This window comes from Cataglyphis hispanica, chromosome 10 (assembly GCF_021464435.1).
Source record: "Cataglyphis hispanica isolate Lineage 1 chromosome 10, ULB_Chis1_1.0, whole genome shotgun sequence".
NCBI lineage: Eukaryota > Metazoa > Arthropoda > Insecta > Hymenoptera > Formicidae > Cataglyphis > Cataglyphis hispanica.
The window spans coordinates 5,108,230-5,135,719 of NC_065963.1; the positions used below are offsets into that span (position 1 = coordinate 5,108,230).

The 27,490-nt window shown below is 30.2% G+C and overlaps 1 protein-coding gene across 1 annotated transcript; it reads left to right on the forward strand.

Annotated features, from left to right (window-relative positions):
• Positions 1–27,199, forward strand: LOC126852580 (elongation of very long chain fatty acids protein AAEL008004-like). The gene is made up of 6 exons (XM_050597530.1): positions 1–1,169; positions 9,826–9,898; positions 16,504–16,694; positions 20,920–21,057; positions 21,458–21,700; positions 22,350–27,199. The coding sequence occupies exons 2-6, from the start codon at positions 9,838–9,840 to the stop codon at positions 22,704–22,706; spliced, it is 990 nt and encodes a 329-aa protein (XP_050453487.1). The 5' UTR covers positions 1–1,169; positions 9,826–9,837; the 3' UTR covers positions 22,707–27,199.
• Positions 27,200–27,490: the final 291 nt, after the last annotated feature.

Sequence of the window (27,490 nt, forward strand, 5' to 3'; positions counted from 1 at the left end):
CCTTCATTTCTGTTTAAAGATTATCTAATGATTATACCGCGGTTAAATGGAAAATGAGAAGCTCCTCCCGAACGAACGTCACGTAATCTCGCGAGAGTGAGAGTGAGAGAGAGAGAGAGAGATAAGAATTGCGTACAAGGCCGCGAGAAGACGAACCGGTGGCGGAAGTGTATGTTGACAGATAACGAGAGCTGCGAGAGAAGGAGGACGACGACGAAGGATGTAGACGGGATTTTGCGCGATATAGACATCGTGGATCGTGGGGCGAGCGGAGCGACGGAGTCGGCGGTGGTGGTGCGCGAGAAACACACGGTCTGCGTGCCGGGCTTTAAAGGGAGAGGGAGAGGGAGAGGGAGAGGGAGAGGAAGAGGAAGAGGAGTGGGAGGGGGAGAGGTAAATCGACTACGTTCGCCCGGTGGGCGAGCGAGCAGCAGCACAGACGAGAAACTCGTCGGCGGCAGCAGAGCGTCGGTGTTAAAAAGGCGCGGGGACCGTCGATCGCTCGAGTGTGACCGCGTGTCTGAGCTTAGTTAGTAGCGGGCAGCAGTTTCTCGGGTTTCTCCCAGCTTTTCTTCTCCGTCTCTTTTTATCACGTTTCGCCTCTCTCTCTCTCTTTCGTACACCTCCACCGCCGGGCGACGGAGAAGAGCAGAAAGAAGAAGACGCCGTCTTGTTGAAGGGGTGAGAAAGAAAACTTGCGATCAACGCGCGGGACGGTCTTTATTCGAATTTAGCGAGCCACGACGGTGCGAAGTGACGCTGTACACGCCTCTCGCGTTATTCGCTCGATCGTAGCGTACTTCATCGCGCGAGTCGCAACCGCGCGGGAAGGAAGAAAGGAAACCGATCATCGAGCGTCGAAGGGAAGTAACGACGATCACGGAAGAACAAGAAGAGCTACCGAGGTTGTTGCCTCCGCGCTTGCCGTTCTCGAGCGCGGAAGGTGGTGCGACGCGTGCCGCACGTTTATGTGCGCGGTCAGGTGACAGGAGGAGGGACGACGATAACCGTGTGGTATTGCCGCTGTCGTTGCTGCTGGAAGATTACATAGTCGCCGACGAGCTGCTGCCGGCTGCGTGGTGCTCGAAAACGAGGGGTCGAACGGAAGTTCGCAGGGAAGAGGGAGAACGTCGCGAGAGGGTGAGGAAGAGGACAACGAAAAATAACAGGTGGGTGTAACCCGTGTGACAAATACCCGAATATATATTGGTGAATATATGCCGTGTATAGCGTCCGCGAGATACACGGGGAGAGTCGCGTGATCTTGGTGCACGCGCGCGTGTACCGGCATCCTATGCGGTTAAATTTGAGGTTAAGTGACGCATTCGCGATCGATCCGCCCAGAATCAAGAAATGATACGCCCGAAACGGGGAAAAGCGTTTTTTCGATCGTCTCGCGATAAACCGTTGGACCCGTCGCACCTGTCAGAATTCGAGGAATGTGACCCCGTTTTTGCGGCGAGCCGCCGCGAATTCACATTGTCCTGGACAACGCTCGTCGCCGAAGACTGCCGTTCTCCAGGTCAACGATAAACAACATTGATTTGTTTCGCACACACACGCACCGTCCATCTTCTCCCTTCCTACTCAGAAAATTGCCATTCGATTTCTTTTCAATCGATTTTTTTCTAATAATTTATCCAAATTTTTAAATAAATCAATTTATTAATGCGTTATCCGCCTCTAGTGTCCTGTTATAAAAGTTATGAACGATCGCGAAAAGATTTGTTAATATACTTGAACGTACAATAAAATTTAAATAAAATCATCGAGAACGATTTATTTCTTCATATATATATATATATATAAAATTGTTTTATTCAAATATATTCAAATTAATCCTCGCAATTTTATATTTCAACTTGAGGATAAGAAAATGTCGAAATATTATATTTAAAAATTTATGTTATAATTCATATTAATATATTAATATTAATTTTTTGTAAATATATTTTCTATTTTATTTTTTTTCTCTATATATTTTATCTCTTAAATAATGTAAAGGAAATTAACTGATAATCATCATTACATTATGCAAAACAAAAGAGTTAATGTTTCTCTCAAGGCTAAGAGGTGTATAATTTTTCTGTTTTTTGAATAATTATGGTCATTATGACAAAAAAGCAAATAAAGCACTTATTTACATAGATGTGTATTGTAATTCTTTTTTCATTATTTCATTATAAAATCATTCTTGCGTTTGAATTTGCAATTGATGTAATGATTCAATCAATATACTGAAGCTAGACATATATATAGTTTTACATTAATATTTAATCATCGGACATTTTACTCATATATTAGAAATCTATCGATTTAATTAATGTGATTGCGACCAATATATAAACATATAAATAAATTCTATTTTACTTAAAACGTAAAGATATATATATATATATATATAATTTGCAAAAAAAAAAAATTTACTTTCTTTGTGATCGTCGAGTCTCGCTACTGATGATTCGAGCATTCATTTGACGCTTTCTCTCTTACGTTCAGCAGCACGTTTTTGAACAGTTGATTCGTTAACCGCATTGAAAATGAAGGTGCGAGATTGTAATAACGCTCTACCGCGTTGCCGCAATCGCATTAATTAAATCGATTGATTCAACGTTTTTTCCGGAAAAACAAAAAAATATATATATTTATATTAATTGAGAATATTACCAATAAACTTATTCATTTTCTTATTTTCTTATTAATAATAATAATCTCTTACTTATGAGAAATAAATCGCTTGAACGAGAATCCGATATGCTCTTTTTACTTTACATTTTTCAAATCACATGTTGGATATATTGCCTTTATGTTTTAATAGCCAGCATCAAAAACATTAATCATTAATTAGTAAATAAATGATGATCAAACAGAATTTGACTCCAAGAATAACATTCTATTTTGAAACAGCTGGAAACAGCTTGACACTTTACGAATTTGTAATGTCGCATCACATTGTACTTCCATTGTAACTCCATGCAAAAGTTAGTGAAACACACGTGCAAAAAAAAAAAAACATTAGCCAAAGAGAAGGAGAGAGGCTGTATTTTATACAGAATATATATAGAAATTCAATGCTTTATATTTTACAATACTTTTCTAGGAAATTTTTTTACAACGTATGCATATATATATCTAGAAACATTGTCGTTCCCCTTTTCTGCATATTTAAGAGCATTTAATACGTCAAGAAAAAATACTTGCAGTTAATGATAAGTGTGAGAAAATTAATGATTACTTTTAGAATCTATATGTATTTTTCAGAATCTATATGTATATTTCGTTTTAAAAAAATATCGCGAGATATGAAATATTTAAAAGATTTAAATCAACTTTAAAGAAACAGTAATCCTCCGGATTAAGTATATTGTTTCAATTTCAGCATCGCGACGATACTCTTTCGGGAAGCTGTATAAAATCTGATATTATTTTATTGCTTTAGAATCTGTTTAAACCGTGATATCTTTTGAAATTTTGATAAACAATAATTGCCAATTTTTATATAAAACATCTATAACGTTGACGTCGCACGTCAACATTAATCAATCTACCTTATATTTTCGAATCTTTAATTCCTCTATTTAATCGTTCAAAAACTAATTAAATCATGATAATGCTGTAACTGTATATGCAGATATGCAGCACAGTCCATTCTGTTTAAAATAAATTTACTTATTTGTAATATTGGCGCATTATTATTAGTAATATTGATGCAAAATTTTGCGAATATTTGTCTTGCATTGCAAAAGATTTGATGGTATTTCTCGCGTAGGATTATTTCCGTTAGTAAATAAATAAATAAACGATATATGTGCGTAATTTCCACACAGTTTATTGAAAACGCGACTGTGCTTGTTTCTGTTTTCGGACCCCATGCAGCGCATCTCTGTTTGTTCGGTTTCAATATTAATGCAAATCCGTTCGAATGGAAATGCCACGGGTCTCACACGCAGCCTCTTGCTCGGATTAATCGAAACGATCACGAGGCCAGCCCGGAAAAACATAAAGCACATCATGTAAATATAGAATATATCGCGTGCTGAGTCGCTGACGAATGATAAATGCCTCGTTCCTCGATTACATTCGATCTAACTCTATTCTTATAAAACAAAGTTCAATCCTTCGTTTGGACAACGAAATTTTTAAATTTTACAATTAACTGATGAAATTTATCTAAAAATATCTAAAAAAAAATAATTATCGATATATACATTAACAGTTGACTGTTGTTTGTGTGTAATTACATATTTATGTAATTATTAGCATTGTATAAATTTTTTACCAATACTGAAATTGAGCAATGAGAAAGATCTTTTCGAAGAATTTGCTTACGAAAGAATTAAGAGAAAGTGTGTCTGCATGTCCAGTTGCGTACGTACGCTTCTAACAATTCGTATGATATTTTTATGAGAACTAATTAAAAATTAATCTATGTTATGAATAGAATTTTAAATAAAATCAATGGAAAAATCATGGAAAGATCATGGAAAAGAACTCTTTCCCTCTCTCTCTCTCTCTCTCTCTTCTTTCTTTCTATTATGCAATATCTTCATTAAGAATGCAGGTCCAGTTATTTTCCAAACTTTACGTATTTAATGTCGATAAATATTTAAAAATGACACGTATTTGTAGTAAGCAAATTTTCTATCAAGGATAACGTTTTTTATGAAATTCACGTTTTTTGATTGTTATCGTTGCAGCCGAACGAAATTTTTGAAATTATCGCATTTTCATGAGCGATAACAAATTCATTATTATAATTATTTAAAGTGCACGAGAAATTTATGATATTTAATGTAATCACATTTTTTATTTTTTATTGCCGCACGAATTGCATTATGCCTGAGATAAAAAAACGATAAGGCAGTAAATTATCTTTCTTATTTCTTAATCCTTATTATATGTTGTTAGTATAGTTGACTCTAAATAAACTGCAGGGACAAAAAAATACAATTTTAAGTTCACGATCGCGAACTCTGTAAGTACAATAATAAAATTACATTGATTTTTGAAATCCATAAAGCATAAATGTCGACTTTTCTGCTAAATTCACGCTATAATCATAAAGATATATTCGGTAATTTCTTTGCTTTTTTGTTTTCATTGTATTTCTCAATTCATGAGACACTATTTATGATATATGTACGAGGAACTCCCCTCTCTCTTTCTTTTAGGTTTTAATAAATTCAATTATATGTACTAAGTAATCATAGTAATGTTTTGCATTAATGATATATAATACATTATTAGATTTATAATATATAACTTATTAACGATTGCAAAGTTGATAATGATTATTAAAATGTTGAATATATATTTTGAATATTTATCAGCTTAATTCACAATTTCTAATATTTATAATATTGATAATAAAAAAAACATTACAATATTAAAATTAATTTGATACGAAATGTCGCATTGCGTAAATTAATATTGAAATTTTACCAAACATTACATTCAATTTGATGTAATGACACGTAATTTGATGACTCATGAATGACGTTGACAATGGTAAATTTGATAAAAAAATTGAATTGATAACATATTGATTCACCGATACTACGAATCATAAACAAGCAATCTCATTCAATCATTCTGCAAAGTTTCAATTTTGTTAAGTCAATATGTATCTTTTTGCAATACATATCTTTTGACATCGATCTTTTTTTTTGCAGAAATTTAATCGATTATTGAGAGACAGATTTATTGACTTTTACAACGTTAAAAATTAATTTTTTTTTAAATAGTGATTACTTGAAATTAATTACAGAATAAAATTCTGGTTTTTTTTTTTTCTAAATTTAATTAACAGAATAATTCTACATTTAATTTCTGCGTTTAGTTTTACATATAATTAAAACTTTTGGCATCTTTAAGAATAAATTTATATTACAAATTGATCAAATTAGTCAAATTTGACCCATTCTAGAACTACGAATATAAAACAGGCCAGTCTGGTCATAGAAAAAATTACATATGCAAGGTACAAAATGGATCGTATATTTTATATATAAATGACATAATAGCTTGCTTGTACAACATGATCTATTAAAATATCGAATAATCTTATACGATAAAATCATTTCTTTATCTATGTTTAAAATATACTATGAAATACGTGTAACGATAATCCACAAGTTTATGTTAGACTGATTAGCAATCTGCAATCTGATAAAGATGCTGAATTTTACGTAGATGTACAAATAGATTAATAGATAAAATAAATATGGAAAGATAATAAATATTAAAATTCTATTAAAAGATAATAAAATACTATTAAAATTCTGTTTTTTTTACGAAAGTTTTAGACATTTTTTCTCTTGCATATTATTTTCATAAATATTTATCGTGGATATAATTCATGTGTGTGTCAGTATCAAACTGAAAATGTGCACAAGGAATATTATTTCGGACATCTCGTTAAGAGATTGAAATCATAAATTAAAAATATTTATATTTCTCCAAGTGCTAATGATATTCGAGTACTAATATATACTCACATAAAAATAATATACAATTAGTATATTATGTTTTACAGAGATATTAAGTTAACAGAAAAGTAAGCATAATTTTTAAAGCCTTGTTATGGCAAATTTGGATTGTCTCTAATATTTCTAATCTTTCTTTCTTTTTTTTTTTTTTTAATTTAGATTACACATAAATGAACTATTAAAACCCTTGTGTATGTGTATCAACTCTTACGAGATAATATTTAGATTTTTTACATAAAAATTCAGCAACAGTTTGGCCCTTACATATATCTGTTGCAAAATTCAAAAAATTTCAATATTAACAAATTTTATCTTGTTACAACATAAAACATGCTGCTGGGAATTCGTTATCGCACGACTAACAATGGTTTGCTCTATTTATCAGCGACATAAAGCTGATCAGTTTAACATTTCACGAGCATGTATTTAAACGTTAGATTTTTAATAAATTAATTTTGCACATAAGTAAGTCTAATTCTACGACGTAAGTCAGAACATATTATTGCAGGACAATTGTTGAAAAATACGTAGATACGTTGAAAAATAAGAGTTGATACACTGTCTGGTGCAATTGATTCTGACGCGTTCGTAATCGTATGTTTAGTAACTTTCTCGCGGCACACTTCGGCGTGATGCCAAAGTTGGTCTCTCTCATGTCACTCTCGTATCTATCCTCTTTTTCTCCTCTTACTTCATTTTTTATTTCGAAGGCCTGCCGTCGACACTTATTCAATTGCATGTTTACGTAAGATGCGTAATTGACTGAGGAAGACTTACATCCTGAGAGAGAGAGAGAGAGAGAGAGAGAGAGAGAGAGAGAGAGAGAGCAGGAGAGAAATTTATCTGACTCAATAAGTTGCGGCTAGATCACTGCTTCTTTTTCTTTTAGCACACTGGCATACCTTGTCGCGTGCAATCGTACATTATCCCTCTTAATCATTTAACACCATATAGAGCAGAGAGAAAAAATGAGACTCGACGTGAAATCTTGATGCCTTCGAAATAAAAAATGAAGTAGGAAAAAATTTGATATGAGCTAAATTATGAATGTTGATACATAAATATTCGTATCGACGTATATGATTGTTTTTGATTGCCAAATCTCTTCGATAATAAACAAATTTGAAGAAATTTTTATCCTAATACAATTCTTTTTCATTCTACGTTTTCTATTTAAATTAGTTATTTATAAAAGACTCTCTAATATGGATTGCGCGAAATGATGTTATTATAAAAGCAAACATCAATCATACATCAGAATAATGTCTATAATAAATTTATTATGTTATATTGATATGAATATTTATGCATACATAACATATGTCTGACTCTTATATATTGTCTTTTTCGATTACCGCAAGATATATATCATGTCAGTAGATACAACAAGAGTAGCCAGCCAGCGGAAGTTTTGAAATGAAAAAGATATGTTTTCATCAAATAAAATAATATTACATCAATTTGTTGGAAGGAAATAATTCTAAAATATATTATTGAATATTTAAATATATGTATTTTGAATATTCAATATAACTATTTCTTTCCAACAAATTGATATAATATCATTTTATTTGATGAAAATATACATTTTTTTTTATTTCGAAACTTCCGTCGATTATTCTTGAAAAAGAGAACAAGAGAGAGAGAGAGAGAGAGAAGTAGAATCAAATTAAAAAAATATTGATTATGGAAAATTTGTTAAGTAAATAATAAACTCTTCTCTTCTTTAATTTTTCAAGCAAATTTTAATTTAAATCCGTCAAAGATTTTATAAAAAGCAATAAAAGATTTCATAAAAAGCATTCGTAACAAGTTTATATATCATTTTGTCTACACAGTTATTCGAAGTTATTACATATTTTTTCAAAATTTGAATATGTATAAGAGCTGTCAAAGATATATAAAGTTTAAGCTAAAAAAGATTAAGAAATCTATAAATAATTTATAATAAAAACTATGATTAAAATTAATGATATATCGAAAAAGAATTATTTATTGCAAGTATTTACTCTCTTCAAGAGAGTGACTAAATAATTTAATTTTAACCACTTCTTAAATTAAAATTTACTCGAGAAATTCAAGAATAAAAGACTTTATTATCTATCTTGGTAATCTTCACTTTAAGTTGCTTGTAACTTAAAAACGCATCTACAAAATAAATAAGTTTCTTTTTTTTTTTATTAAAAAAGACATGTGCACAAATTAGAAACATTATGTACAATGCCTACGTCCACGACAAACAAGGCGATAATTTATTCGCGGCGCAATGTGAAAAATCAAAGTCAACGTCATCTTTACACCGTTTAAACAATCGTATCTGATTCGTATGCACTAAGTGCACTTATCAAATATGAATTGACTACGTGACCATACGTACGTCGTATTCAGTTTAACATGATCGGCGCGCGTAAATACGCCTACATAGGTACATGTATAGTACTTCAACTACGCCTACCTTCCTTACATCGCGATTAGAGCTCACTATGTCAATGGCAACGATGTTCAATGATCGTTGTCTTGCGGTAAAGAGACCCGACAAAATTTTAACTCGAGCTCGACATTCTATATTGAATGACCGTTACTTCGACCCACTAACGAGCAGAGCATTTCACAATATTTGACGTACGAATTTAGCACGAGGTACATGTGATCATGTATAAAAAAATCTCATGGGTGTGTGTGCGTTCACATATCAAGTAAGGCTCAACTGTCATCTTATGAACTATTAAACTGATACAGATAAAACTTATAATAATTTTTGTCGATATAATATTATTTTCATATTTATATACTTTGTTTTCATTATTGTGTAATAACATTGAATCAGAAATTAAATGATTAATTTTTATTTATAGATACATTTACATATTTTCGAGGCTATAATTTTGACAAAATTTTAAGATTATTAGAGAATATTTTTTGATTAATTTTCAATGCCGATTTATTTTATCATATGTAATAATGAATCATATGTAATAAAAAAATGGGAATAAATTGGATACGTTAAAAGTTTCTCTTTTTCATCGCGACATAAATATTAGTTATGATTAAAATATATATGCTCTCACAATTTTAATGTATTATTGAATAAAAATTTATAAAAGTGTTGACTGATTTCTTGGCGAAATCTTTTTCTTTTCATTTCATTAGAGGAGTTTTTTCTAATAAAAATATCTATCATTATATTTTCAATGAAACTATAATTCAAAGTAACATAAATGTAAATCGTAAGGTGAGAGTTGAAAAAAAACTAATGTATAAATACTGTGTATAACTGTGTATAAACGTGTTTCATTTAGAGAATATTCGATTTTATTTTTACAAATTTCGCTTTCAGATCTTGTCCAAGATGACGAGCGTAGTAACAAATCTGGTGCATAGTTATAGGGACCTCATGGACAATCAGTCTGGTAAGTCTCTGATATATTTTGATTATATTAAAGCCTCTTCTCTCCACAAAATTCTCCCAAATCCGTGATAATTTATAAATCACTTAAATTATATTTAGCTTCTTTTCTTTGAGGATATCGCCAAATATTGTTAAATTATTAAAAAGAAATAACATCGCAATATCACAACCAATATTTTTGAAAGAACAAGCAAAACATGAGTATATCGTCTTAAATGTGTTATGTATACTTAAAGGCACATCGGAAATTTATGTGCTAAAACTACTTGAATCACAGAATCGGATGAGATAAGGTCTGTTCGTGTCATTTTTATGAGACTTGATAAACTCATGAAATTGAAAAGTAGTTTTTTCGTACATTTTTTATCACATTTCGTTTTAACACATCGTGGACCATGTAGTTTTGATAAAAAAAATATATATATATACGCACGCGCACTATCCATATCTTCTGGTGAGTAATATTCATAATTTTGTAAAGATATTGATATGACGACATGATGTTTTCATATCGATAAATTCTTTCGCAATTCTTTAAATAATATTCAAATGACAATTTGATTAAACAAACGTATCGGTTCGATTTACAATATGTTAATGAACAAAAAAGGAAAGATATTACATTTCTCATTCGAATATTCCCAATAGAAAAACTGAAAAAAATACGAGATAAGTACGCAAATTTACTCAAATACCGTATTCGAGAGAATGATGTAAAGTTTTTTTTCGCCGGAAATTCCGCGTATAATTGAAATATTTCAACAGTTTCGAGAGTCTGTTTACCGCGCGTATTTTCACGACGACGATAAATTTCCTTCCCTACCCTCACAAATTCTTTTTAGCGCGCGACGCGAGTCAATATCGTGACATAATGCTACCAAGTGAGCTCGTTGAAGTTTGGAGTTGTCCGCGGAGCAAAAATTTAAAAGTTGCTAATACTAGGCTCTCAGAAATGCCTATAAATGATTATATAAAGTTTAAGTCTCGCTGGCACAATGCGCAACAGAAAGAAGATTGTAATATTAGTATACAATATTAATATAATATAAATATATTCAAGTTTTGTATATATATAACTTTTATCGAAATTTTGCTTATCTTATAGTTGTTTCGCCTAATGCCTCCTTTTCCATCTTTTCTTCTCTTGTTCTTTACTGCTTCTTCATGATGCTCACGAAAACACGGTTAATTACGATCGCACGCACTAGAATACGGTAATCGCGTGCCACTTTGTATAACACTCAATATTATCTCACACATATACAACGCATAATTTATTATATTTTAAGAACGATCATAAAATGAAATTTATGTATATTTCGATACTCAAATTTGTGAATTGGACATTTTAAATTCACGTTTACTCACTACCTGGCAATTTTTATTGCCAGGTGAATATTAAGGGTTAAATAGGCATTTAAAGATAATTTTACTATCTCTCATATCGCAAATGATTATAAATATACGAATTAAAGTTAAAGATAAATTCCGCAGAAAATGAGATATCTATACTAAAAATATTTACCAAGAAAGTTGAAAATGAAATTTGGCAATTTTACTGTGACTTTACCGCGCAATATAAGTCGAGTTAATTGCTATTTCAAAGATTATAATTGCAAAAATGATTTACACGATTTGATAATTGCTAATTATAATAATGATCGCGTTTGATATCTGATACTTATCAAGATTGTATTTCGAGAGATAATACGATACGATGAAAGCGTCTGACTACCTTCTCGCTCGACAATCGAATAATAATAAGACGACCATAAAAAGAATAGTGGATAATACAAATTCCACAACATTTTTTGCAATGTATAGAGCATTATTTACGCGTCTTGTCATTTAATCAATACTGACATGAGATAATAGACAACGTATATATACAGAAAGATTCACTATCTCAATATTCGGATATCGCCGCGTAAATGACAAGACCGCCCATGTAAACAATGCTCTATATGTCGCAAAAAATGTTGTGGAATTTGGGATGTATATTAGTATTTACATATGATCTTGATGTTATTCGCGTAGCGATTCTCAAGCGAGAAAATAATCAACCGCTTCATGTATCGTATTATCTCTCGAAATATAATTTTGACATATTAGGAGATATCAAATGCAATCATTATTATAATTACGAAATTGTGAGTGATTTATTCTCGCAATTATATAATCTTTTAAACAGCAATTAACTCCATTTGTATTGCGCGATGAAATCACAGCGAAAGTTGCCAAATTTCATTTTCAATTTTTTTAGTAAATATTTTTGATACTTATTAAATTTACATATCCAAAAATTCAGTGTTTACATCAATGATTTGTTAAGATGATATTTTACGTGATTTGTCGATCACGTGAACGATCAACGAAACAATGACATATTTTCAAATATCTCATTTTCTACGGATTTTTATCTTTAATTTTAACACTTATATTTAATCATTTACGATATATACGACAAGAGATAATACAATGGTCTTTAAATGCGTATTTTGTTATAATAAATAAATAAAAGTAACATTGTCGAGTGTAATAGTGAGTGATATTGCAGTGAATTTGCAATGTCGCACAATTTTGAGCAAATGGTACATATACGGTATATATATATATATAATATACATATATTTTAGCGTTGTTCTTCCATCACAATATAATAAAGCGTCGTGTATGATTAATATCGGAAATGTTGCGCAAAATACCACACGATCGTTCTGATGCGATTATAATTAACCGGGTTTTTACGAGTGGTTGTGAAAAAATAGTAAGAATGAAGGAAAAAAAAATCGGACAACGGCGGAACTGCGACGTAAGCAAATTCATAACTTATTTTTTATTTGTGAAATTATTTCTCGTTTATTGTCACAGTGACGTAATAATGCATTTTACATTATTACGTAATATAATACTTATAAAGAATAGTTAGATTTTATTTAAAAACTTTTAAAAAATTTATGATAAAATAATAATAATAATAATATTTATTTGCATACAGTATTTTCCAACATTTTAAGACAAATTAGTAGAAAAATATCAATTATATTTTTAATAGGTGTAACATAATTACTAATTGAAAATATACAATTTATGCAAAAAAAATCTAGAAATTATTATTAGAAATTCTGCGTAATAAGCCGACATTATGATAATGAGAAACTGATAATTCAATATTTTTATGTAACAGTTTTTTTTCGTCACTTGTTTATAATATCTTATTTTCCGGGATGCAAATATCACACATCGATTCTAATACTGAGCGCTTTTTCAGTTTCTCATTATGACAACGTCGGCTTATTGCGCAGAATTTCAATAATAATTTCTAGATTTTTCTTGCAGAAATTGTATATTTTCCGGGATACAAATGTCACACATCGATTCTAATACTGAGCGCTTTTTATTAGTTTTATAAATCGTATAATTATATAATTCGAATGAAATTTTTATTTTATTTTGATCTGTGTTGAGGAGTAAGGTATATTATCATTTATGGATATATTTAAACCTTGATATTAGCGCCGACCTCATCAATTTCAATGACCTTGATATATGTTATCAAAGACATGGCTCTGAGTAACTTACAAAAAAATTTTACCGTTGTTTATCACAAAGTTATTAACAATTGAATAGACCAATCGATTGCAGCATAAGATTCCATATATCTCGATATGAACTACACTTTCGCACACACTTTCTCAAGAATTATAGGATAAACGTCGCTTCGCGTTGTGAAGTGTGTAGTGAGTTTTGCCCCCCTCCTTCCCCCCTAGACGGGAGGGCTCCACTTCCACGAGATACAACCTAATCCAAACCTTTTTCTGATTTAAAACTAAAATTTGATTCAGATTAGATTAAATCCTAAAACCCTCTCCCGCCCATGCAATTACTTACATATATAATTAATAACTTAAATATACAATTAATTACTTAAATATACATGCATGGAGTTCAGATTATCAGACATTTAATTTAGTATTCTTATCATATCATTTATTTATTAATAACTTTGTAATAAACAAGCGACGGTTAAAATTTTTTGCAAATTACTCAGAGCCATGTCCTTGATAACATATATCAAGGTCATTGAAATCGGCGAAGTAAGCGTTAGTATCTAGATTTACCATGAATGAAAGTATACCCTACTCCTCAACATAGATTAGAATTAAATAAAAATTTCTCAGAATCTTTATAGAAACCGTCAATATATAAGTTTTCAATTTTACATAAAAATCAAATTAATTTTTAATTGCATCAAAATTATATGTATACAGTAATGTTAATAACAAATTAGACACAACATAGATAGCGCACGTAGTAATTTAGTTGTGAAAAATTCCATTGCGAGTAATATGTAATAAAATAAAATATATTTTTGAATATTAACTATGTTATAACTATTTTGGACTCTGCTGTCAGACATTTTCAATGTATTTGTATTTTATAGATATAGATCATATGTTGCAAATTAATTACAATTGTATTTTATTGTTATGTATATTAGTCTCTTTAAATTTTATTTAAGTATATTAAAAAGATACTTCTTTATGAAATATGTGATAAATACAAAAATCTAATTTTTATTTAAATAATCTAAATATTATAAATCTTAAAATGTATTGGAATACTATATACAAATATATATTTACATATATATATATATATATATATATATATATATATATATATATAAATAACCATTTGTGGCCAGATCTAGAGTTAATATTAATAGAATTTTTGCTCCAAGAAAGTCCTTAGCTTTAACGAGGTTTGCCAGACGTTCCATTTTTTCTCCGGTAATCTATTCAAAAGACCTGAATTTCCGACTATCATTCAACAATAGTTCCTATTCCGTTACCTTGCGTGACATTCTTATAAAAATTATTAAAAGAGAAATGCCGAATTTCATGACAAACACGTGCACACGTGTACGTACTTCTCTATTCTAAAGAAAATTTAATTTATTAATAATAAATGGACATTTGTCAATGGTATCAGTGCGGCGTATTTCAATACGGGATAAGATTGGTGTTATTTTTAATTGATGCATAATGGTAGCAAATAAATTGACGTACGTTTGATGTTTCGCCGCATTTTGAAATCGATATAGATATCGGCATTCGGTTGGTGTAGATTGACCGATATATGTATATATATATATATATTTTTTTTTTTTACCGTTACAATGTAAACTTTCGTTTCATGTGCGAAAAACCGAGCCGACGAAGCGGCGTCGAAGTGGCGGTTCGTATTTTTCACTAATCATAGGCCGTACAGACATAAAGGCGCCCGTGCCATGCCTGACCGTGACGATAAACGCCCTCGTTGCGTTGCTGATTTCATCAAAGTCTTCGTAAAAGTATTACGTAACGCTTGCGTGCGAATGTAAGGATAGACAAAATTCGATGTAATATTGCCCGTTGCCTAGCATTTCGCTTTGTCATTACAGTTGCATACCTCGTACATACTTCGTACATACCTCATCTGTTTACATCCACTTTCCTTTCCAATACTTAACCGGCATGTACTTGTGACATCAATCGCGCGCGTCTCTTTTTACTATCGATCCATGACTCCCTGGTGCGTACAAACCCGATTTTTTTTTTGCATCAATATAAATGTAATCCCTTTTTCGTCTGAATTAAACATGTATGTCGTTAACATTTATATCCGCGAACTAGACGGTTAAACTAACTTATTAATCAACAATAACGTGAACTAGCTAAAGTTGAAGCGTATAAAGAGTGTGGCGTGTAATATCGACGACAGGCCACGCCGTTCGTAATCGAGTCGTCGATCAATCGTGTTGTGACCGAGAATCTTTCGCTGAGAATGTTGAAAAAAAGCAGAGAAAGAGAGACGAGAGAGGGGAAAAAATCGTTCCATGTATCGGTCTCGTATCCGTTAAGTCGCATGAACGCGAGGGTAATTTACCGGAAGGCGACTCTGCTTGCTCGTTCGCGCCTCGTGCACGCACTCGGGCCTCTTTCTGCTTTCTCTTCGTCGTCGAGGGTGGATAGAAAACTGACGATGGCGTTACTAGGGTGCTCGCGGAAGAACGAACATATTGCTGCTTCGAGATAATAATCTTTTTCTCTCTCTCTTTCTCTCTGTTTCTTTTTTACGCCAGCACGCATTTAAAAAATCTCTTGAGAAATAAACGCGAACACGTAAATATGCAACGACAGCTGACTCGACTTGATTGTTTGCTAAATATCAATTTTGTTACAACATATTGGCAGCTTCTTATATAAATTTATTGACGATGATGTAATGATTCCTACCGTCAGTTTCGAACTTCGACCCCGTTACAGGTGCGCATTGTGACATTGTGTAATGCGAGAACGACTTTTAAATCGTGCTCACGTGTGCTCCACTTTCCAATGCGCATATGATATACATACATTACGAAATATCAATTGTCTTCACGAGACGGAATGTCAATTTGCTCTTTGACTCTTTTTCCGATCCTCCCTAAAACCTCGCTCATTTCCTTTAACTTCTCGCACAGACTTCTCATGGACTCCTGCTTCATATTTGTGATTGTCTCTTATTATATACTCTTATATCTTCTTTCTTAAAGAAAGTATTTTTTTATTGGTTTTTTAGATCCCAGGGTAAATGATTGGATAATGATGAGCAGCCCCTTCCCGACCGTGGCGATATGCCTGTCGTACGCTTACTTTAGCAAAGTTCTGGGACCGAAGCTGATGGAAAACAGAAAGCCTTTCAATCTTCGCGGAATCCTCATAATGTATAACCTCATACAAACTATCTTCTCCGCTTGGATATTCTACGAGGTTCGTTTTTTTTTCATATTTTTATATTATTTAATTTTAATTTTATTTTATTTCAATTTTAATTTAATTTTAATTCAATTTTATTAACGTTTTATAAACGTTCCTAGTGAAGAATTTCTTAGTGAAAAATTCTTAATGAAGAATTGTTAATAATTTAAAAAGAAATAAGAAAAATGGGAAATACGAAATCAAATAACAAAATCGAACTAGATCTCGAATTTCGCGATTTCTGTCCGAAATATCTGTCCGAAAATATAACATAGACTTTAATAAACGATTACTAAAGAGAATTCTTTATCTTTATTAATATTTGATATAACATTTATTCATACGTTGATGAAATAATAATGTTTCCGCTTATTAGAATGACAATTTATGATTATTTGCGTTGAATAAAGTATAGTGTTCGTTTTATGAATACATAATTTGATCTTGATTGTTTTTCTGTGCGTGAATTGTTAAAAAGCTGTTTTTCATTATTTCTCTTTTTTTGCATATTTTTTCAACATGATCAATAATTACCTCGGTCTAAACAAGTAACAACACGCGATTTCTTAAATCGAGGGTAGATCACTTTAGAGAAAAACCATGATCTCTTCCGAGAATTAAAATGATTTTTCACAGAAAAATTTCACTCCGTTCACTTATGATAATTGCTTAAATATTTATATAGATAGACATATATATATATACAGATATATTGGGATAGGACACATCAGATGAATTTCTTTTACATAATTAATCTTTCTTAATTCTTAATTCATTCACATTTACAAATCCCTAAATCATAAAATATAACCAATGCCATATATGAAATATATGGCATTGGTTATATTTTATAATTTAGAGATAATATCAAGATAATATTAGAGCGATTATTGTGACGGAGTCCTATAAATCTATTTGTATCTTGATTGCGAGGAAAACGCAATCTTTGTTATTGCCTTTATGTACCTTGGAATAACATTAGATAACATTAGGCAATAGAATTCAGTTAGAAATACGATCAAATCGCGATATCGATCATTTATCAGATGGAAATTCCATGTGCCGAAATGTAAAATTACATATAAAATTACATATAGAATATATATATTTTGTTTTATCGCGGACGATAATTAATATATATATATTACGCACACATATTAATTAAATGTATATATTAAGAAGTACGCTTATACGCGAATTTGATTACATTTGCGTATTTTAATAATTGGGTCAGTTTTTTTTTTGTTTTTTTTTTGTAATGGAGAGTATCGCGCTCTACTTTGTACAAATGTCAAACTTTTAAAAGTAATTCATTTGTTATCGCGTTCCGCCATAAATTTACGTCAACTGGAATAATGTTACGTCTAAAAAGTAAATAATTTTTAGAATGATTTAAAAGAATAGGTAAGATTTCTGCAACTTTTGATTAATGTTTTATTGTTAGAAGCTACAAGAATTTAAATAAAAAATTTTAATCGACGTATTACATAAATTTAAAATATACAATCATAATATACTTAATGTATATTTATAATATTTAAAGATGACTCAAAAGATTTAAATCTATAAAGCCTTGTTTGCTAATAAAAGATAATACCATTTTCAAACAAATGATATTAGAAAGCATATAAAATAAAGTCAAATTTGCAAATAATTTTATTATTTTGTTAAGCCAGAAAGTGAACAAATAACAAAAGTCGTAAATTGTTTACATTATTGATTGAAAGTTAGAACTGACACGTCAATAAAAAGAATTATCTTTTACATTTCATACGCGTAGAAATATATTGATTATATTACAGATTAATTTTATATATTTGTGTTCATTTTGTGTTTCATTTTTCATATATATATATATATATATATATATATATATATATATATGTATGTATGTATGTATGTATGTATATGTATATATATGTATGTATGTATATCTTATTTCGTATTCACACGGGCGAATACGAACTGATATTTACAGAGATTTGTATTTGGGTTTGTATTTAATATTGCGTACGCGTATCGCGATACAGTTACGCACATATGAATGCATGATCAATGTCACACGAAAGTAACCAAAATTTTGTCACGTCGAGAAAGATCATAGCAATGACCAAACTAATTTTCACTGTAAGTAAATATTAAAAAGAAAAAAAAAGTATTACAAAGTACGGATTGTTAATATATGCCATAGAATAATCATGAAAAAATAATTATGCGAAAATGATAAATTCTTCCATTTGTTTCTACTTATAATTAAAATTTTTCTTCATTTTTTTTAAATTTGTGCATATAGCAAAATTTGTACTTTTTGCAAACTATGGAAAAATAATTTTTTAGAATTAATTTAGAATGTAGGCTGACACTCCTGAATGATATTACTTCATTTTTAAAAATTGATTATTCTAGAAAAAAAGTTTAGATATTTTCAAATCAAGGTTGCCGCGCAATTGAATCGCTTCCCTTAGTCCCTCCTGATTTGAGTCGATCTTACTAATAGATTCTCTAATTTATTTACGAATATACGTTCGTGTAATCCTTTTGAAGTAATATACGGTAGCTCATTTTATCGGTTCTAACCACAGAACTTCATTGAATTTAAATGCAATAATTATATGTCTACGTAATTTATCCACTCAATTAAAGTTGTTAAGGTAATTAAACTTAATTAAAATGTACAAAAAAGAAACTAGTCTTTAATTCATATTTGCTATTTATTAATCGCTCAATCTAAGAGTTTTAATGTTATTTTTATACGTTTCTATTTTTATGCTAATATTTAATGATATTGAAATATGACAGTTAAACATATATTAATAAGCAAGAAAAAATATTTTTATACGTATATAGTATAATTTGACACACTTGAAGATTTTATAAAGAATCAGCATCGTTTTTTTTTTGTCGCACACCTGTAGACATCCGATATACAATAAAAATTTCGCGGTTTTGTAATAATATGAATGCAACAGCAGAATAATGAATTGAATCGATGAAAAATTAATAACTTTGTTCACGATAAATATTCCGCGATACATACATGCATGAAATTACCATTAAATGATGTCAATTGCATGTAATGGAAATTATAACTTGGCATGAATATGTCAAATGAATTGACATAAACTGGGAGAGAATGCAAAACAATATAAATCGCACTTTACTCTTCTAGCAAATTTTACTAAAGAAATCACTAAAATCTATATCACCAATTTGTGTATCCATGCTGTTTGAAAATAAAGAATTCTAAAAGATAAAAATTTTATATTGCAAATTGATTATATTTAACTTGATACCTTGTTTTACAATTTTGGTTTAACTTATTCGTTCTAACTTGTATACCTGCTCAAATCCAGGCAGTAACAAAATAATTTTTTTCTATTTCTTTAATTAAAAATAGAGCGGCATATTTTTGTTGATGATAAATTAAAAACATATAAAGAACAAATTATAAATATATCCGAAGTTTGTTAGTCAAATCAATAAAAAATGAAGAAATGGAAATATAGCGAGCAAAAATATGATGTGTATCAATCCTTTTGCTATGTAACCAACACTTAATTTTCAAACAAGTTTTTATATTATATATATTCCCCCCCCCCTCTTTCTCATTCTCTTTTCGAATGTAACATTTTTATTTTAGGATCTCTAATGCTCATTATTTATTCATTCTCTTTCTGTATTTTAATCTTGATTAAAAAAAGTAGATTGTAACTCAATAGATGTGTAACTCGATGCGATTAATATTATAATATTATAATATTATAATACGAATCGCTATAGATGCGAACAGGGAGTGTAAGACTAATTTATTCCGCAAATATAATGGCCGTCTTTTCAACACACAACAGATTATAATGGTACTGCTGAATATAATTGAAGTCATTTAGCGAATTAATTTCGTACTTTCGACAACTTCGTGAACATCCGACGCCTTTCGACCAAGCAAAACAATCTTTAAATTCAAGTGAATTAAATTTAAGCTAATGGTTAACGCGAAAAACTATATATTTGTCTTTACCATTTATATTTTTATCTTTTGATTTAAATACGATATCAAAGTACATGGAATACAATTGTTCGTCGATCAAAATACAACGAAATCACATAAGAAACATTTTCTGATTTTGACGAGTCAGATTTTTTTATTTTCAAAATTTACACAAACATAATAAAAAAATTCGGTTATTGTTATAAAATATGCCTCGAACAATATAATCAAATGATTTAAATGATTTAGTATTTGATGAGCGGTTGGGCGAAAGGCTACAGTATCCGATGCCAGCCGGTGGACTATTCGTCCAGTCCGATAGCTCTTAGAATGGCGAGAACCTGTTGGTGGTATTATTTTAGCAAATTCACCGAGTTCTTCGACACGGTGAGTATCGATTTTTATTTCACTTATCGATATTGATTAGATTATATGAAACAAATATAAAAACATGAGAATTTTATGTTTAATCAATTAAATCATAACTTTAGCATTTTTGAATCTCAGATATTTAATGGAAATTCTTCCAATAACTTGTAGAAAAATAATTTCATTTCTTTATAGAACAGTTACTATTACAATACTACTGTCAATCACTATTCGTGATTTGCAAATTTGTTATATTTATAATTTACCGAAACGTAAGAATTTTCAAAAACTTTGAAGAATATTTGTTACGTTATTACAGAATTAAGAAGAAAATAAATTGTTAAAGAAATATATTAATCACAATTATTGAAATAGTGAGAAAATTTAATTAATCGAAATTTTTTGCATATTTTTTTAGCTATTCTTTATTCTGAGGAAAAAGAATCAACACGTTTCAACGCTTCACGTAATTCATCATGGGATAATGCCCTTTTCCGTATGGATGGGGGTGAAATTCGCACCGGGCGGTCATAGTACTTTCTTCGCCCTCTTAAACACTTTTGTACACATCGTGATGTACTTCTATTACATGGTAGCCGCAATGGGACCACAGTTTCAGAAGTACATTTGGTGGAAAAAGTATCTTACTAGCATGCAAATGGTAAGTTCAGATCGCGTTATTACAAATTTAGAAATGACAATTGTAGCGATCTTGAAACACAATTATAACGTGTTGTATACTTTACGCGAAATTTATTCCACAAATAGCTTATATTATTTGATATTTCGCCAGTAATTGAATATTTCCGACTATTTTTTAATAATATATGTTACAAAAAGTCATTCAATTTTATTTCAAAAGTATCTTTAAAAACTAAAATATCTAAATAAAAAATTTATTATAATACTATGTTCATTATATATTTTTAATCACATATTCAAATATATACAATAATTAAGCGGATATAGTTTAAAATTCATAAAACCAGTAAAAAAAAATATAATTCTTGAACATAGAGCAGTCAAGAATAATTACTCTTTGGGATCTAATAAAGTTGATGAAATAAATGAAATTGATAAAATGGAATAATATAAATCGCTAATTGATTTCTCAATTTAAAATCTTATTCGCTTTATAATTCTGTTCCATCAGCAGTATTACTACTGTTTTCTTTAATATTTAAAACGTTATGTATTATATATAATGTATAATATTTTAGTTCCCCATTGAAATAGTAGTAAATTTTACATACCATAATTTCTAGTATCGTTTTTACAGTTACTTATCTCATTGCTTGTCTGGATTACAGGTTCAATTCGTGATGATCATGTGCCATCAGTTCCAATTGCTCTTCACCGAGTGCGATTATCCGCGGAGTTTCATGATCTGGATCGGTCTGCACGGTGTTCTATTCCTCGGATTGTTCTCGGACTTTTATAAAACAAAATATGTGGGCTCCATAAGCAAAAGCTCCGCGAAAAGAATGCACAATGGTACGTCTGGTGGAGGTTGTATGCCGGTTCTGGACGAGAACGATAGCGCGACGCACAACGGCGTGTCTTCGTACGCCACGATCTACAACAAGGAATACAACAGCTGTTATAGCAATGGCACGAACAATGGTTATGTCGCCAATAATAACATCACAGATAAAAAGCTCGCTTAGGACACGTCGCGGCCTCATTGGAAGCTCGAACATTTTAGTCGGTGTGCCAGTCATCTGCTCGTCTCGTCGTACCAGTTACCATTTGTCTATCATGAAAAATTATCTCAACATGTCTACCAATCTGCACATAAAACTGCGGAATCAAATTATGCTCATGTATAAAGAGGACGAAGAGACGATGAGATTTCCGGACAAAAGAGCAGATGTGTATAAAGCGAGATATCTCGTTAAATATTCTGCGTTGTTAGCAGAGCAGAAGTTGTGTTCACTAACATAGTGTCATCGACAAAACGGCTGTTACGACGTCCGTGTTAAAAAAAAGTAGAAAAAAAATGCGATCAAACTAATCACTAAAGAAAGATGCGCGATTTTTATTTTCGAATAAACTACGTAAAACGTGGATGATCTTTAAATTATCTTTATAATTATCTGATTTATATTGTTAATGATTTTCATTATCATTATTGTTAGTATCATCGCAGATTGTAATATCTGCGATGACATTATCGAAAATTATTAACAATATAAATAAGGTAATTAGCGAAGAAAAGAAATTACTTTATGATTTCCATATTTGGGGTTACAAAATTATGCCGCAATTTTTAAATTACAGATAGCTTAACTAAACTAATTAAAGAAAGATCAGATTTGCTACAATGTAAAAATAATGCGAGAGCAAGCCGGATAAAGCACACACATACGACGAAGAATGCAGAGCATTCATCATCGATAATTAAATTAGCGAGGGCGTGTTCGCTATGCGTGCTTTTTTTGCTGGTTGTATACATGTCGAATACAAATATGAATGTTCTTTAGTTGTACGTAATTTTTTCAAGTCAGAGACACACTGCTGGAACTAAATCCTTTTGCCTTACTATTGTCATTGACTCTATTTCGTTCCTTCTCTTTCCTCTCTCTCCTTTTTCTCTTCCTATATTCACTGATTGTGTTCAAGACTTTTTAATATTCTTGAAAATTTATAAAATTAAATTATATACAGATCAATTCATCTAAAATATTGTACGACAGAATTGGCTATATTATTACGTTGGCAATCGTTAATAATTTGTAAAGTTTTTTTTTTTTCACGAATTTATTAATTTTGAAAAATTGATGCCTTTTGTTTTTTTTTTCTGATAACAATTCAAGTTTAATCGAATAATTATATATCTTGCCATGCTTTTCGAATATGGTAGAAAACTTATGATTTTATAAATTTGCTTCATGTTTGCCTTAGACTTTTTATTTGAGATTCCTAACTATTTGTTTAAAAAATATTATTTATATTTATATCGTCTTATGTAACACGAAATTTTAATGTAATAATTTGTTCAAAATGATAATTTTATATGTATGTGAACAATTTATTGATAATTGTTTCACAATAAAACTTTATGGAAACATTATACATTATTAGCGACATGTGCCAACTTTATCAACTAAATATATATAACTTTCTGTATTATTAATTCATTATGTAGCTTGATTCTACCATTGATGGTGCGATAGTATTTGCGATATAAGTTGCCGAAAAAAATGTATTCATCGTTTTGATCGCTTTGGTCTACAAGCTTTAATAAAGCCGCACTGCGGCTCTATATCACTGTGCACAACAGAACACGAACGCTTTAATCGATCGAAAAAAGTATACGATATTCAAATCGCGAAAGTCACGAAGCTCTATTGTCGTAGAATCAAGCTTTAAGGGAGCACGCATTGAGTAATGAGCTTTTCTTACACGCAATCTGTAAGTTTCACAGCGGTCGCAGAACGAGTCATACAAATGTGTCTCAAAATGTATACACATACACAAATAATAATATATTCGAGGGAAAGGGCAAATGTTTAGAGATCATAATATTTGCACTATAAGATTAATATATTTGTACACTTCCTATTTTTATGAATATATTATTTATGATCCAAACACACATAATAAAAATCTTTAATAATAAAACGTTTCTCTCGATTATAATAAACTGAACCGGCTATTTTTACAGGCGGATAAAATAGCTCTATCAAACGAAAGTGAGATCTAAACGTAGAGTAGTCTTACATCGTATCGTTATAATGAACTCCTTTATGTAAAGTATGCATACAATTGAGATGAGGATTAGCGATGATTAGCGGGACAAACCGAAAATGAATATCGTCGAAAAGCGTTCGTGCATTTTTCATTTATGCAAATAATGAGTTCTATGTTTGTGAAGCAATCTCATTCTGTTGCAATGATTTTCGATTATAGTCGCGCGCGAGAGCACATTCTCGAAATATTTGTTTAAGTTTAATTTTGTATGCCTATTTTTGTCGCACTTCCACAATGCCAGTGTGTGTGTGCAAGATTTTGACATTGTAATATCGTAATGCACTATTGTATAAAAGATATATTTTTGCACATACATATAATGCCTAATTTTTTAAATATTTTTTTATTTATAAAACAAATTAATGATTAAAAATTTATTATTTCTTAATAAAACGAAAAAACGGTATTTAATATATTAATTAACTAGTTTCAAGTATATCTATCCAAGTCGCTATCTGGTCTTTCATTTCTTTTGAAAATGATTGCTTTGAATATTTTTTCCAAAATTGTTAAAGACTACAATTAGATTTTATCTTTTGTTATCGAATTCTTATCTCTCTCATTTATATTACTTGCTAATTCTTATGAAATACTTAAAACTTATACAATTGATTTATGTAAAATAGACATGAATTATCAGAAAATGATACGTATAATGAGGCTTGATTGTAGACTTGCATAGTTCACTTGTGTACATCTGGATATAATTGCAAGAATATGAAATTTTATTATTGGACGTATATTTTCACAGATCGTTATATGTATATTAGGATTAATTTTTTATGCACGAACACAATAATTTAGATTTCCGATCTATCGCAATACATTCTCGGGAATTGATATTACAGTTGACATTAAAGATTTTTCATCGTACAAATTTGATTATTTATTATATATATATAACGAACATGTACTTAGCTTTGCTGCCCCGGCTTAGCAAAGCATAAACATAAGAGAAAAACTATTATAATGAAGGACAAATGGCAAAACGCATACGCATAATCTAAAAAACTGCCATAATTGAATGACAGAGTGTGAACAAAATTTCATATGAATGGGAGATAGGTGAGAGTTAAAAGCGGAACATAAATTAATAAGAGAAATATTCAGTCAGCTCTTGAGTGTTCAAGAAGATAGATTTTATGCGTGGATATCTTACACACAATACTGCGATATATATATAAAAAAGTTGAACTAATTAATAGTTAGATCTATTGTTATACATTATCACAGTCTTGTTTAATTTGTGATACTACGGTATTACGGACACAGCATAATAATGTGCTAGTTAGCTCATTTAAGAAAAATATTTTGGCGAGATAGCATCATGCAACAAAACAGCGTTTTGTTAGCGAGTCGTAAATTATGACTTTTTATGAATATCATGCTCGATAGCCGTTTTTTAACGTTTTAACCGGTTTTAAAGAATACTAAATCATGCTGCAACTGTCATGCATATGTCAATGAAATACTTTATATTGATTGACGAAACATGGAATGCGAATAATCAAAAGATCGCATTAAATTTTATTCTTCACCAGGCAACTAAATGAATGGAAAAACTTGCTGACGAGACAAGGAGAAGCTTCCGATCTTTTTGTACTAATATGAACGTGATATTTTTTCTACGAAGATATCGTTGCAATTGCATTTTTTATTTGATTGTATTTTATCAATTTAAGCAAGCAAGCAAAAATTCTTTTTTATGCATCGAACGCACAATACTTTTATATATATTATTAAGAAACTATGTCAATTCTAATGTCTACGCTTTTGTAAAACAATTTTAATTTTTTATAAATTTATGTAATTTTTTTTTTACAGAAAAAAAATTGTCTTTATTGACAATGAATTAGCGCAGTAAAGATTAATATATTGATTTTTTTTATATTTCTAACATTACTTTAACATATTTATCATGTTTTTTTACTTATATTTCTTTTATTCAAAATTCAAATTATTCATTAAAAAAAATTAAAACTTAAATTTTTTTTTGTAAATTAAAGATTAGCGAAAGAAACGTGCTAAAAAATATCGCAAAGATATCTTCTGGACATTTTTGTGTCATAACAATAGATTTTGCGCCAATTGCAAACAGCCATATAAAATTGCATGACACAATGCTAAATAATAAAACGATACTTTACGTGTTCATAGAAGGATAATCTGCGCATATTATTATTATTGTGTAATGTACCGTGTCATGTGTCACAATTTCATATTCACTGGCACGCATATTCACACACGCACTTCAAAGATTTAAGGAAAGCGCGAAAGGCTGCGATGCAGTGAAAAAGCGTATCGCGTCATGTACCTAACGTTACGAACTCTGTAATGATTCTCATTATATTTTTGTACATAATTGGGAAGAATTTTACGAGAGAATAAAACGATTCAATGAAAGTAACTCGACTTGGCGTATTCGAAAACCATGAAAATTAATGATTCACCAAGAGAAAGAGAGAGAGAGAGAGAGAGAGATACAAAAAATATCTAACTTGGAATATATAACTTGATAGATACAGATAAATTGCTCGATTCTATATATTAATTTTATATTTATTATAGAATTTTGAAGAATTTAAAAGGATTGAAAAGTGTAGATTAATACGTATAAGTATAAATATATATGTAATTGTAATTCACTTAATTTGTATGAAAAATCTAGATATACAATTTTACAATTCACTTCTTGAAT

Bases quoted from the DNA above. Each gene is read 5' to 3' on its own strand.
- LOC126852580 (XM_050597530.1), top strand. From the start codon at position 9,838: ATGACGAGCGTAGTAACAAATCTGGTGCATAGTTATAGGGACCTCATG. The intron at 21,058-21,457 runs GTGAGTATCGAT...ATATTTTTTTAG, and splicing joins TCACCGAGTTCTTCGACACG to CTATTCTTTATTCTGAGGAA. The intron at 21,701-22,349 runs GTAAGTTCAGAT...TCTGGATTACAG, and splicing joins ATCTTACTAGCATGCAAATG to GTTCAATTCGTGATGATCAT.